Source organism: Lepus europaeus, chromosome 17 (assembly GCF_033115175.1).
Source record: "Lepus europaeus isolate LE1 chromosome 17, mLepTim1.pri, whole genome shotgun sequence".
Classification (NCBI taxonomy): Eukaryota; Metazoa; Chordata; class Mammalia; order Lagomorpha; family Leporidae; genus Lepus; species Lepus europaeus.
Genome location: NC_084843.1, coordinates 28,356,879 through 28,372,224, shown reverse-complemented (window position 1 = coordinate 28,372,224; position 15,346 = coordinate 28,356,879). Strand labels below are relative to the sequence as shown.

Sequence of the window (15,346 nt, the reverse complement as noted above, 5' to 3'; positions counted from 1 at the left end):
AGTATGAAGGGAAAAAAACCACAAAATAGCTTAGTGATCAAGAATTCATAAAGTAATCAGCACTGTGACGTAGCAAGTAAAGCTACCACCTGCGGTGCTGGCATTCCATGTGGGCGCCAGTTCAAGACCTGGCTGCTCCACTTCTGGTGCCTGCTGTGATTTAACCTGCTGTGTCCCTATGCCCACCCCTGTCAAAAAGATTTTATAATGAAAATTCTTCAAGTAAGATATATCTTCTGAAGTTATTTTGCCTGTGCATTTGTATCAAAAGTTTCTAGGCTTGTGTACATCTATACATCCAGAAGGTTACCAGGATCGTGAAATAATGTTGCTGATTCTAATGTTGTTTAAAATGAGTTTGGAGAAACAGCTGAAGCAGATTCCTCTCGTTGACTTTCAAAGCCTCCTGATAAACCTGATGAAAAACATTAGAGATTGGAACACTAAGGTAACATTACTAAAATCTTAGTATTGGCTTTTGGTACAGTATCATGATTTGACTTTCACTATAACAGAAGTAATTATGTTTCTTAGCTCAGTTAAGATATTTTGCAGATTAAAAATGAATTGAGGGGATTGTTTGCTAGAACTGTATTATTTAAATTCATGATAAAAGAATCCTTTCAAACACTTAAACTGTTTATTCAACAAAACTACATCTATTGATAATTTGCTGTGGGCTGAACATTTAATGTAGGTGCTAAGAGATTTGGCTATGAAAAAGACAGTACCCTTAACCTTATGAGCTTTGTCCTAGTCAGAAAGTTAGATAGGAAACAAGTAGATGTAGATTGTATTTTCATGTCAAGTTGTATTTTATTTGTTTTTAAGATTTACTTATTTGAAAGTCAGTTAGAGAAAGAATCGATCTGCCATATGTTGGTTCACTCCCACGATGGCCACAATGGCCAGGGCTGGGCCAGACCAACACCAGGAGCTTCTTCTGGGTGGTAGGGGCCCCAAGCTCTTGGGCCATCTTTTGCTGCTTTTCCCAAGCCATTAGCAGGGAGCTGGATCAGATGGAGCAGCCTGAATCAAACCAGCGCCCATAGGGGATGCCAGCATCACAGGCAGTGGCAGCTTTATCTACTGTGCCACAGTGCCAGCCACATCAACAAACTAAAATAAAGGAAGACATGGGTAGCAGGGGTGGGGAGCCTTTCTTCTCCCAAGCAACATTTCAATATTTATAACACCGTTTGCAGACTATACAAAATTAACCTGCTACAGATTTATTGAATCTCAAGTCCTGCCTGCAGTTGTTTTGGCAGGGCCAGACCAAATGATTTTTTGGCCAAGTTTTTTAGCCCCACCCCTGAACTCTAGGAAGAAGAAAGGCTGGGTGCTGTGCTACTTTGTGTGAAGCGATCAAGGAAGGCCTTTCTGAAATGACTGTTGAGCAGTGACCTAAATGAAATGATGGAGAGAGTTAGACCTGCAGCAAGAATTTGAGTTGAACTTCTGCAGTCATATGGAGAGTGAACATGTATATTTTTAGGTCTTTCTGAAAATCATGTTTCTCAAATTTCTTTGGTAGAACATTTAAAATATGTCCATAAGTCAGGAGAAGACTATGTTGAACCCCTAAATACCTGTTACTCAACTTCAAAATTTATGAAAATATAATCAGTCTTTGATCTTGTCTAATCTCTTAAACCCACTCCGTACCTCCTTCCCTTAGTCATTAGATTATTTTTATAAACAACTGTTAGGCTTTTGAAAATGCCGGAATAGGATCCCTGAAGTACAAGAAATCCCAGATCAGGAACATGGATGATCTTGTGCAGTTTCCTTTATACACATTTGAAAGTTAGCATATATTCAGATCATTTTATTCTTCCAAGAAAAACTTATTAAATATAGGTAGAGATGTAATGGAGCACAAAACTTGAAAGTCAATGGAATTCTGACAAGTGTATCTATACGGCCTATTTAAGATAAAACTGAATCCATGTTTTGTATAGATTTTAGGGGGTTCTAGACTCCATACTGTTTCTAAGAATGAGCGTTCTATAGTTTGTAATAGTCCTTCTCTTAGGACAAGAAGGTGTATAAATGATCTGTTAGGTGCTTGATTCTGCTGTCTTGTTTGAAAAAGAAATCTTGCTTGTTCTTTTTGGTCAGGTGCCTGAACTCTGTCTGGGTATAAATGAGCTCTCAAGTCATCCTCACAACCTTCTGTGGATGGTACAGCTGGTCCCTAACTGGACCTCACGTGGAAGGTATTTAAAAGTGAGAATTAAACACTAAGAAATTCTACAAAGTTTATAGTAATGAACTGTTTTAGGGCTCTTTATTTCTATTCATCATTTTTTGAATGTGAAATCAGAACCTTTTATTTCTTTTTTTTTTTTTTTTTTTTTGACAGGCAAAGTGGACAGTGAGAGAGAGAGGCAGAGAGAAAGGTCTTCCTTTGCCGTTGGTTCACCCTCCAATGGCCGCTGCGGCCGACGCACTGCGTCCAGCGCACCGCACTGATCCGAAGGCAGGAGCCAGGTGCTTCTCCTGGTCTCCCATGGGGTGCAGGGCTCAAGAACCTGGGCCATCCTCCACTGCACTCCCGGGCCACAGCAGAGAGCTGGCCTGGAAGAGGGGCAACCGGGACAGAATCCGGCGCCCCGACCGGGACTAGAACCCGGTGTGCTGGTGCCGCAAGGCGGAGGATTAGCCTGTTGAGCCGCGGCGCCGGCTCAGAACCTTTTATTTCATATTTAGTTCATACTCAGTTGTGGGAGAAAAGGCGCTGATAGGCTGATTCTTAACTTGGATCATTCTGTAATAGTCTTGATTTTTAGTTTATCTGATAGCTTAATACACATGACACATATAAAATTAAAGTGAATGAATTAGCATTGTTTGCTTTAATGCAGAGGTTATTCAAATAATAATATGGGTTTTCTATCAGTAAATCAGCACAGGCAAAGATAAAGGCTTTCACTGACTTTCTGAACTTCAGGCAACTCTCATTTTTCTTTAGTATTTATTTATCTGAAAGACAGAGTTACAGGGAGAAGTAGAGACAGGGAGAGAGATCTATCCACTGGTTTACTCACCAGATGGCTACAATGGCTGGAGCTGAGCCAATCGGAAGCCAGGATCCAGGAGCTTCTTCCAGGTCTCTCACATGGGTACAGGGGCCCAAGGACATGGGCCATCCTCTGCTGCCTTCCCAGGCACATTAGCAGGGAGCTGGATGGGAAGTGGAGCAGCTGGGACTCGAACTGGTGCCCATATGTGATGCTAGTGCTGCAGGTCAGGGCTTTAACCCGCTGCACTACAGCGCCGAATCCCAGGCATATCTTTCTCACTTTAGATGAAAATATTTTACATGAAAGTTTTTACTATTCTTTAACAACAATTTTCTTGAAACATTACCTGCATTTCCAGTTAGAACTAGAAGTATTATTGGCCCATTCATTTGTTTCTCTAACAATATTGATGAAAATGCATTCTAAATACTTCTAAATTTTAATTCCAGGCAGCTGAGACAGTGCCTAAGTCTAGTGATTATTTCAAAGCTTTTGGATGAAAAACATGAAGATGTCCCTAATGCCAATAACCTGCAGGTAAGAATACATTTTTTATTTTGAATAAATGGGAGAGATACTGAAGTGTAAGAAAAATTGATGAATTTTAAGTCAAAAGTCCTGGGATTAGTTCTCATCTCTGAGGCATGGTACTGATCTTTGGCACTTAACTGACAGACTTAACTAACAAGATCCAGTTCTTCATTCTGAAATGGAGATGATATTACACCCTGTATTACATAGGATGGTTATCAAATGAATTAATATATAAGTAAACTACTGGGAAAATGATAATATGCTATTATATAAATATATGACATTATATATAGAATTATTTCAACTTTTCAAAGTTATCAGTATCATCACAAGATGAGAAATCTTTTTTTTTAAGTGTTTTTTTAATTTTTATTTATTTATTTTTTTTTAATAAGATATGCCTGACCTTGGGCTGCGAGCTTCCAGAGCCATGAGCCCCAGTGACCCGCCCTTTTCTTCATGAGTAACTTGGCTCAGGCACTCCAGTACAGGGACAAAAGCTGACAGCTGCACCTCTTCACAAGTGTCAGCTCGCGAGGGGGAGGAGAGTGGCAGGTCTGTTAAGCCACGGCGCTGGCTGAAATCTTTTTTTTTTTTTTTTAAGATTTATTTATTTATTTGAAAGGCAGAGATACAGAGAGAAGAGATTGAGATCTTCCATCCACTGGTTTACTCCCCAGATAACCACAGTGGCTGGCACTGGGCCAGGTCAGAGCCAGGAGCTTCTTCTGGGTCTCCCACATGGGTACAGGGGCCCAAGCACTTGAGCCATCTTCTGCTTCTCTCCCAGGTCCATTAGAAGGGTGCTGGATCAGAAGTGGGAGAGCCAGAACTCCAACCGGTGCCCAAATGGGATGCCAGCACCGTAGGTGGAGGCTTTACATTATACGCCACAGCATTGGCCCAAGATTGGAAATCTTGTGCATTAATTGCCTCTTGTGCCTGTTTTAATATTAGCCTTTTTAAATCATAGGGCTTAAATGTGATTTCTCTCCAGTACTTGTTTAGTCATAAATATTTCATGTATGAACATGTTCTTTGGAAACTCCACACTTAGAAGTAATGAAGATCTTTTTCAAACATTGATAGCACTAATGCATATACCCTTAGGTGGATTTTAAAACTCACCATAGAAGGTGATCTGGATATACTGATGTTCTTGTTTGAATTGCAGTTCAGTACAAGGTATTCTCTCAGATCTTAGGCTTGTTTTTTGTTGTTGTTGTTGTTGTTTTGTTTTAAGATTGATTTATCTATTTGAAAGGCAGATTTACAGAGACAGAAGATAGAGAAAAAGAAATCTTCATTCACTGAATCACTCCTCAATTGGCCACAATGGCTGGGGCTGAGCCAGGCTGAAACCATGAGCCAGGAACTCCATCCAGGTCTCCCATTTTTGTGGAAGGGGCCCAAATAGTAGCCATCCTCCATTGCTTTCCCAGGCATGTTAGCAGGGAACTAGATTGGAAGCCCACTGTACCACCATGCTGGGCCTCGGTCCTAGAGATTAAAAAAAAATGAATTAGAGACTCTGCCCATGAAGATGTAATCTAGTGATTAAAACAAATTTGCCGGGGCCAGCTCTGTGGCGTAGCTGGTAAAGCCACTGCCTGGATCGCCAGCATCCCATATGGGTGCTGGTTCAAGCCCGACTATTTGTCTTTCTATCCAGCTCTCTGCTATGACCTGGGAAGGCAGTGGAACACGGCCCAAGTGCTTGGGCTCCTCCACCCATGTGGAAGACCCAGAAGAGGTTCCTGGCTCCTGGCTTCGGATTGGCCCAGCTCCAGCCTTTGCGGCCATTTGGGAAGTGAATCAGCAGATGGAAGACCTTTCTCTCTCTGTCCCTCTCTCCATAACTCTACCTCTCAAGCAAATAAATAAAATCTTTTTAAAAATTTTAAAAGAAAAATACACCAGCTATTTTGGGCTAGTTGGTCTAGCAAGAACAGTGACGGAAGTATGCACACGGTGCAATGGAACCAGAGATTGATAGGGACAGCTGGTTTCTGCTTCAATAAAGATTTCATTCTAAATATATGGGGACCACTCCAGAGCCACTAGATTAATTAGCAAATAACTCTCAGTTCCTTTCAGTGATATTTACTGCCATCAAAAAAGATCCAGGATAGGATTTCCACCACTTGCCTCTAATTCTGTTATTTTTTTCTGTTTTGCCCATACAAAACAGAATCATATGAATGATTCACTATATGAATGATTAACCCTCGGACTCATTAAATTACAAAATTTAGTTGTGATTTTTCCCCACAACTTCTTTGTAATGTTTGAAAGGTAAAGATAGAGAGATCTCCCATCTCCGTCACTCCCCAAATGCCTACAATAGCCAGGGCTGGGCCAGGCTGAAGCCAGGAGCCAGGAACTCAGTGTGCAGGTCTCCACATGGGTGACAGGGACCCGAGTACTTGAGCATCGCCTGTTGCCTGCCAGAGTACACATGAGCTAGAAGCTGGAATCGGAAGCAAAGCTGGGACTCGAGTCATCCAAGCAAACCAGTGGGATGCAGGCATCCCAGGCAGCATTGTAACTGCTGTACCAGATGCTTACCCTTGTAGTGCTTCTTTTCAGAGTTAAGTGATTCTTATCCAGGAGATTCAACTTAGCTGATTTTCAAATAATTTCCTAGAAAAGGCATTTCCTGTAATCTCTGTCATTTGGTCTCCTAAGCATTTATCCTAAATTACAAATACTAAATCTTTAGCTTAAGATCCCTTTTAAAAAAAAAAAATATTGGCCGGCGCCGCGGCTCACTAGGCTAATCCTCTGCCTTGCGGCACAGGCACACCGGGTTCTAGTCCCGGTCGGGGCACCGATTCTGTCCCGGTTGCTCCTCTTCCAGGCCAGCTCTCTGCTGTGGCCAGGGAGTGCAGTGGAGGATGGCCCAAGTGCTTGGGCCCTGCACCCCATGGGAGACCAGGAGAAGCACCTGGCTCCTGCCATCGGATCAGCGCGGTGCGCCAGCCGCAGCGCGCCTACCGCGGCGGCCATTGGAGGGTGAACCAACGGCAAAAGGAAGACCTTTCTCTCTGTCTCTCTCTCACTGTCCACTCTGCCTGTCAAAAAAATATATATATTTATTTATTTGAAAGGTAGAGTTACAGAGAGGCAGAGAAAGAGAGAGGGGGGAGTCTTCTATCCACTAGTTTACTCCCTAGATGGCCACAACAGCCAGAGCTGCACTGATCTGAAGCCAGGAGCCAGGAGCTTCTTTTGGGTCTCCCATGTGGGCTCAGGGGCCCAAGGACTTGGGCCATCCTCTACTGCTTTCCCAGGTCTTGGCAGAGAGCTGGATCGGAAGTGGAGTAGCTGGGACTCGAACTGGCAGCCATATGGGATGCTGGCACTGCAGGCAGCAGCTTTACCTGCTCAGGCGCAGCTCTGGCCCCTTAAAATCCCTTTTTAAGCAATCAAAAAAATTTTAAGTAAAAGGGAAATGGACGACATTAGATTATAAAGAAAACTGAAAGGGAGGCCGGCACCGTGGCTCAACAGGTTAATCCTCCGCCTAGCGGCGCCAGCACACCAGGTTCTAGTCCCGGTCGGGGCGCCGGATTCTGTTCCGGTTGCCCCTCTTCCAGGCCAGCTCTCTGCTGTGGCCCGGGAGTGCAGTGGAGGATGGCCCAAGTGTTTGGGCCCTGCACCCCATGGGAGACCAGGATAAGCACCTGGCTCCTGCCTTCGGATCAGCGCAGTGCGCCGGCTGCAGCACGCCAGCCGCGGGGTGGCCATCGGAGGGTGAACCAACGGCAAAGGAAGACCTTTCTTTCTGTCTCTCTCTCTTACTTTCCACTCTGCCTGTCAAAAAAAAAAAAAAAACAAACCTGAAAGGGCATAATGAACAGAGAACACATGGGGAAGATATAGCCAAGAAAGAACAATTATATCGCTTAGTTTGTAGTGTTCATTGCCTCCTTTCTTCTGATAGATATCAGTCCTACATCGCTATCTTGTGCAAATGAAGCCTTCTGATTTGTTGAAGAAAATGGTCTTGAAGAAAAAGGCTGAACAACCAAATGGCACCATTGATGACAGTCTTCATTTAGAGCTTGAAAAGCAGGTATCCAGGGCTAGATCTCAATATGAGTACATATGAAAATAACTGATACCATCTTTTGCTTAAAAATTTATTTTATTTATTTGAAAGAGTTACACATACCTTCCATTCGCTGATTCACTCCCCAGTTGGGTGGCAGGGGCCTAAGTACTTGAACCATCTTCTGCTGCTTTCTCAGGCACATTAGCAGTGACCTGGATCAGAAATAGAGCGGCCAGGACCCAATTGGCACTCAATTGTGAGTGCTGGCGCCACAGGCAGTGGCTTAACTCACTGAGCCACAAAGCCAGTCCCAGTTCCAAACCTAACCATAGATTGGTGGCCTAGGCATTTCTGGATATAGGGACTGGGTATATTCTAGCAAACTATAAAGTGTATATTTTTAATATAATGCTGTTGTGAAGTTCTTCAGTAATCTTGAGAGTTAATAATTTAGTAAAAAGAGTAGTTATTAGTAATTTAGTAAGGGGAATATTTTTTTGTAACCCTGTGCTAGGGCAATCTTGAGGTGGTAAAACGGATGCACTTCAGTTAGAAATCAGAAAGCCTGGTTTCAGTGATTGGCTTTTCCTTTCTTATCAGCTTAGTTAACTTTAGCAAATCCTTTATTCTTCCTGGACAGCATTCCCAGTGTGTAAACTGGAATGACGTTTATCTAATTCATGGGTATTGTTTTATTCATTTCTCTAACAGGCATATTACCTGACCTACATTCTTCTTCATTTAATCGGTGAAGTTAGTTGTTCTCATTCTTTTTCCTCTGGACAACGGGTAGGTAATGTTCATTGTTATTTTTAAATAGGTATCACTGTTGATGGAATGAATGAACCCGCTTTATTCACATCTTAACTGTTCCATCCCTTATTTTAAAACAAACTGGCCCATAGCCAGATACCATCCACAACCTTTTCTGTGACGCAAGCTAAGAATGGTTTTAATGCTTTTGAATCTCTGGGGAAAAAAAACTAAAAGAATAATATTTAGTGACATTGGAAAATTATATAAAATTCTAATTTCAGTGTTCATAAATAAAGTTTTATTGAACCTTCCACCCCCCCCAAAAAACGTACTATTTCCTCAGTGTAGTAGTAAGGGCACAAGTTTTATAAATGCTGTTGTACTTAGAACTATGTTTGCTGTCCTGGTTGGAAGCTAATATAGTCATCCATTTGGAATATTCTCCTAAGGCCTTTATTTTAATTCCATTCATCACAGACTTTTAAAGTGCCCTCATGATTTTTCAAAGAAGTAAGTATGATACACTATTAAAAATTTACTTTGTTCATAAAGAAAAAAATAGGTTAGCTGTTATTTCAATATTCCTTTAGGAAATTTGTTATAGCAAGAGCTCTTCAAATTTCTGGTACTGTATTATCACTTAGTCTGAGCTAAAGCAACTTGTATTTTTAAAATTAATTAGCAATAAACCCAACAGCCTTATTTTCATGAAAGTGACTGTTTTCGGTGATAATGACTGCTAATATGTTGGCTAGCTAGCATCAGAAAGTATTAAATGATGGTTTTTAAATGATTTAGTTGTTCAAACTGCAGTCTTTGTTAATTTGTTCAGTATTATTGTCATCCCTTGCAATTGTTTTGCACAGAAACACTTTGTGCTACTCTGTGGGGCTTTGGAAAAGCACGTTAAGTGTGATATTAGGGAAGATGCAAGACTTTTCTATAGAACTAAGGTAAGTTTTTTTATATAAATTTTTCTTGCTTAATCTTGGTTACAATAATATTTAAGGAGAAATATGTGAGCCTTTCTTTAAAAAAGAAAACAGGAAGCGTGTGTTTGGCGCAGCGGTTAAGTCACCACTTGGGGTGCCAGCATCCCATGTTAGAGTGCTTGAGTTTGAGCCCCAGCTGTGTTCTCCATTTCAGTGTGTACAGCCGGGAAGGCAGCGGGTGATGGCTCAAGTACATGGGTCCCTGCCACCCATGTGAGAGACCCAGACTGAGTTCTCAGTTCCTGATTTTCATCTGTCCCAGCCCAGCTTTGGGGGTATTCGGGAAGTAAACTAGTGCATAGGAGATTTCTCTCTCTCTCTGCCTTTCAAATAGTAAAATAAATAAGTAAAAACTTTTTAAAGACTATATAAGATTAGGGCTGGCGCCGCGGCTCAATAGGCTACTCCTCCGCCTGCGGCACTGGCACACCGGGTTCTAGTCCCGGTTGGGGCGCCGGATTCTGTCCCGGTTGCCCCTCTTCCAGTCCAGCTCTCTGCTGTGGCCCGGGAGTGCAGTGGAGGATGGCCCAAGTCCTTGGGTCCTGCACCCACATGGGAGACCAGGAGGAAGCACCTGGCTCCTGGCTTCGGATCGGCGCAGCGCGCCGGCCGCAGTGGCCATTGGAAGGTGAACCAACGGAAAAAGGAAGACCTTTCTCTCTCTCTCTCTCTCTCTCTCTCTCTCTCACTGTCCACTCTGCCTGTCAAAAAAAATTTTTTTTCTAAAAAAAAAAAAGCTCAACTTTGTAACTTTATATCTTACATTAATTAGCTGTAAAGTTAGTCATTGGAACAATGCCCATTTGGATTTGGTGTATGTATTTAGTCAATTTAAGTTAAATATCAAAATGAGCAACTAATGAAGTTGCATCAGATTTCAGCTTTTCAAATACATGTAGGATATAGCTCTTTTCCTTAGAGTGGAAACCCTAGCTTCAAAAAATACATTCTTTCCTATATTGACTAGAGTTAATGGCCTGTACAACTTGATGGTAGTGACTGCTGCTGACAGACATGCTAAAAGGGGGACCGCCCAAGGTTTATGTTTCTTAAAGCTAAGGGCCTGGCACAAATTGGTGCAGGGCTCCTCTAATTTCTTAGAGTGGAGAGTGACACAGTGGTCTATGAAAATTACTTCAGGGGATGGTTCTGCTGAAACAGGTGAGTTGCATGCGTCTCCAAATGCCTCTAATAGAAAAGTTGATAATTGTTTTGGAGAAACTTAATTTGCTCGAACTCAAGAGGCTTCCATAGCCTGGGCAGCTCATGACGAGAGCCTTGGATGATTACTGATGTCATAAATAGGAGTGTCAATTGTTAAATCAACAACAGGAGTCACTGTGCACCTACTCCCCATGTAGGATCTCTGTCCTTAATGTGTTGTATTATGCAAATTAACAGTAAAACTACTACTCAAACAGTACTTTATACTTTGTGTATCTGTATGGATGCAAACTGTTGAAATCTTTACTTAGTATACACTAAGTTGATCTTCTGTATATAAAGATAATTGAAAATGAATCTTGGGCCAGCGCTGCAGTTCACTAGACTAATCCTCTGCCTGCAGCGCTGGCACCCCGAGTTCTAGTCCCGTTCAGGGTGCTGGATTCTGTCCAGCTCTCTGCTGTGGCCCGGGAAGGCAGTGGAGAATGGCCCAAGTGCTTGGGCCCTGCACCCGCATGGGAGACCAGGAGGAAGCACCTGGCTCCTGGCTTCAGATTGGCGCAGCGCATCAGCCGCAATGCACCAGCTGTGGCGGCCACTTGGGGGGTGAACCAACAGAAAAAGGAAGACCTTTTTCTCTGTCTCTCTCTCTCTGTCTAACTCTGCCTATAAAAAAAAAAAGAAAATGAATCTTGATGAATAATGGGGTGGGGGGATGGGAGAGGGAGTGGGAGATGGGATGTTTGCAGGTGTGAGGCAGGTTATGGGGGGAAAAGCCACTGTAATCCAAAAGCTGTACTTTGGAAATTTATATTAAGTAAAAGTTGAAAAAAAAAGAAACTTAATTTGCTGAACTCTAGGTGTAGATAAAAACAGAGGTTGCAATTTACTTCCTGCATTTTAAGCAGCTAAAAAATCCTTGACTTGTTTAAAATACTTTTCTCAAGCAATTATGTTCAAGAGCTAATGAAGTATCTGGAGTGGTGGAGTTTGTTTTTGTGGTTAAGTTTGAGTTTTGTAGACAGACTTGTTAAACCTCAAAATGCAGGAATATACCAGGTATTTAAAGAGAATTTCATAGTACTTTGCAAAAACATGGAGATAAGGAACTGAATTTGAATTTTGGGCTTTCTGATAATGCGGAAAAGAACATATAAATACTTGTTATGGTCTTGAGTCTTTCAGATAGAAGCTAGGAAAGCAAGATACAGCCAAAGCCTTGGCCCCATAGCTGAGAGCACTCTCTGGCTCCTCTGGGTATTCAGAAGTCTGCACATTGAGAATGTACATTTCTGGGACTGCCGTTGTGCCATACTCGGTCTGCAGTGCTGGCATCCAGTACAAGTCCTGGCTGCTGCACTTCCTGTCCAGCTCTCTGCTGATGTGCCTGGGAAAGCAGAGGAGGATGGCCCAAAGAAAAAGAAAATGTAAATTCCTTTGAAGGCAGGAAATGTGTTTTCTGGATGATCTTTAATAACTAATAGGAAAATTGAGTCTAAGCAGTCAATATTTTTGATACAGGAAAGTTGTTAATTACTATGATTTGAAAGCCCCTCCAAAAAATAAATGGTTTGTTTTCTTTCTCCTTTGTTTTTTTATTTCTTTATTTGAAAGAGTTACAAAGAGAGAAAAAGATCTTTCATCTGCTGGTTCACTCCCCAAATGGTTGCAACAGCCAGCACTGAGCCAGGCTGAAGCCAGGAGCCAGGAGCTTCTTCCACATCTCCCACATGGGTGACAGGGGACCCAAGCACTTGGGTCATCTTCCGCTGCTTTTTCCAGGCCGTTAGCAGGCAGCTGGATTGGAAGTGGAGAGCCAGGACATGAACCGGCACCCATAAGGGATGCCAGCATCACAGGCTGGGTGTCTTTACCATAGTACTCCACAATGCCAGCGCCAGTTTGTTTTCTGTTTCCTAACAAAAATCAAATTGAGTTCAGTGTGAGCCTGTCACAGTTATTCGATCTTTTGAATTAAGTGTTACATTGATTATGGGTGAAAATTTCTTTGCTCTGATCCCTTCTCCTCTTGGTGTTTTTAAGGTGAAAGACTTGGTTGCCAGGATACATGGAAAGTGGCAGGAAATAATCCAGAACTGCCGGCCTACTCAGGTGTCATTTTACTAAACAGTTTATTGATTCTTAATAGTTTTACCAAATGGTACTCTTGATGCTGTGAAGAGCACTTGCTTCTGATTGTCTTAAGATGAACTAAAAATGCCATTATAATACATGTACATGTTTTGTCTACATTTTTCAATTTTTGTTTGCTTTATATTCATTGATTTCCAGAAGTGGTTGAGCCCACTTTAAAATGGCATATTTCATCAAATGGTGGTTATTTCATGGGAAACATTCTTCTTAACAGTACTATTAAGATAAAATTCACAATCATGTTTTTCACCTACTTAAAGTATACAGTGGTTTTTAGTATATTCAGAGTTGTGAATGCCATCACTACAGTCTAATTTTAAAACATATGTCACCTAGAAAGAAAATCCCATACCCATTAGTAGTCACTCTCCATTCCCCTCCACCCCTCACTTCCTCCTGATTCTCCCCAAGCCCTGGGCAAACATTAATATACCTTGTCTGTATAGAGTTGCTTATTCTGGACATTTCCTGCAAAGGAGATACGCTCTGCAGTCTTGTGACTAGCTGCTGTCACTCAACATGATGATTTAATGATTGATAAATGAATATGTGTTGTAGCACATACATCCTTTCTATTGCCAAATGATATCATTATATAGCTGTATCACATTTTATTTATCCATTTATTAGATAGATGTTTGAGTTGTTTTCACATCCCGGCTTTTACAAATAACGCTTTCATGAACATTTTTCATCAGGTTTTATGTGAATAGATGTTTTCAAATGAGAGTATCTTGAGCATATCTGAGAGTAGAATTGCTGAAGCACACGGTAGTTCTGTGTTCTGAGGAACTGACAGACTTTCTTCCCACCAGAATGTATGAGTATTATAATTTCTCCACATTATTCCCAGCACTTGTCATTGTCTTTTTCACTGAAGTCGTACATAGAAAGTAGGATCTCATTGTGGTTTCAATTTGCATTTCCCTAGCATTGACTAATGATATTGTATATCTTCTAATGTGTTTATTAGCCATTTATATAGATTTTTATTATGGTGTCTAAGAATATCTGTATATTCTAGATACAAGTTCCTTATTGGGCAAATAATTTGCAGATACTTGTTTCCCATTCTGTTTGTTGTATTTTCATTGCCTTGATGCCACCACTGCTGGTCCAGTGACCAAACTTTGAGTATCTGGGGAAGTTGCTTATATTTTATTACAAAATCACAGGAGCAGTGAATATTAACTAGGAAATACAACCTCATTATGACATTTTAACTCTTGCTGTGGGTGTCCTTCACAAGATATGCATGTATAGCGCTCAGCTCTCTACATCTTTGCTGAGCCGCCCGCCTGGCCTGGCCAGGTGTACTCTCCACTCACCCACGCAGCCCCACTCTCCCCCAGTCTGCGCGACTGGGCACTCTCTCTCGGGTCCTGTCGGGAGAGGTGCCCATCCGTTTTTACGGATGTCCCTACCCTAATAAACTTTGCTACTTTTACCTCCCAAAAAAAAAAAAAAAAAAAAGATATGCATGTATAACCTTTTAGAAAAGTCTTTGAGAAGTCTTAAACTTCTCAAGTGTTATTGTTTTGGTTTCTTATGTCAATAAATTTTTTAGGCTGGCCATCTGAGCTGAGGTGGCATTAAAACTGAAAAGAATTTAATGGCAAAACTTTGAGTTAATCAGCTTAATCTCCTTAAATATTCATGTCCTGTGTGAGTTGGTGACAAAAGTATACTGTACTTACTTGATACTTCATTGTTAACCATAAAATGTGAAATTTGAATGATTACCATTAATTTTTAGATGTGTATAATATAGAGATTATATTTCTTTCATTATCAAAGCCTATTTTATCTGTTGATTAGTAGTTTTATAAGGATTAATTTATAATCCAATTAAATTTTTCTATATCCTGTTTTCCTCTTTCCTTTTCTAGGGGCAGCTTCATGACTTCTGGGTACCAGATTCTTAACAGGAGTTGCAGCAGCCATAATGTGGACCAGAGAAATTCAATAAGAGCCTTTCTGAAAGGAGTAGAAGGGATTGCTGCAGAATCCAGCGGGAAACTAGGAAAATGTACAGCAGATATGCCACTTGAATACCTAGTATGAAGCTGGTAATGAAGAAATTGCCATTTCTGGAGCAGATATGAAATGTGATCTGCTTAATTGTTAAGGCAACTGCCCCTTTAAAAGAGCAGAGTCCTAGAAAAAGGGGAGAAGCAGCAGCCAATAGTCACGTGTCTCACCTGCCCTTAGTAACTTCTCTTGTTAGATTGGAAACAAATTACCTCTTTCTAGGTAGTATGGTGGCACTTGGATAATCACAGGAAATACGGATGAAATGAATTTGAACTGACTTTAGTTGGACATGGAAACCAAGATCAAGTTCCAATTGGGCTTAATTTTCCTGTTTGGTTATTTCAAGATGCAAGGGAAGGGTTAGAACAGAACTTAGTAATAAAAAGCATGAGTCTCTCCTGTAATTCTTCTAAATCACAGAGAGGTTTCAGCCCATGCATTTTTATTCACTATTCAAGATTATAAAGGTTAGGTTTTTAAAATGCATTTAAACAGGCAAGAAGTGGAAGTTTGGTATATTGTCAGATCCCCTTAAGGGGAAAAGGTTAAGCTATAAAATAGTGACTCTGTTTTTATGCCAGAACATCCTTATGGCATTTGTTTTGTATTTCTTTTAAGTGCATTTA

The 15,346-nt window shown here is 41.3% G+C and overlaps 1 protein-coding gene across 2 annotated transcripts in view; it reads left to right on the top strand.

Moving 5' to 3' along the window:
- SLF2 (SMC5-SMC6 complex localization factor 2) overlaps positions 1-14,703 on the top strand; it is a 50,844-nt gene extending 36,141 nt beyond the window's left edge. Inside the window, exons 13-20 of one of the 2 annotated variants that reach the window (XM_062214938.1) lie at positions 272-448; positions 2,125-2,222; positions 3,479-3,566; positions 7,510-7,641; positions 8,332-8,409; positions 9,243-9,329; positions 12,576-12,644; positions 14,576-14,703. In XM_062214938.1, coding sequence (XP_062070922.1) covers positions 272-448; positions 2,125-2,222; positions 3,479-3,566; positions 7,510-7,641; positions 8,332-8,409; positions 9,243-9,329; positions 12,576-12,644; positions 14,576-14,611 — 765 coding nt within the window. In that variant the 3' untranslated portion in view covers positions 14,612-14,703. Of the gene's footprint in view, positions 1-271; positions 449-2,124; positions 2,233-3,478; positions 3,567-7,509; positions 7,642-8,331; positions 8,410-9,242; positions 9,330-12,575; positions 12,645-14,575 lie in introns of those variants that run through there. The other variant, XM_062214939.1, reaches the window with a different exon arrangement.
- The last annotated feature ends 643 nt before the right edge of the window (positions 14,704-15,346 follow it).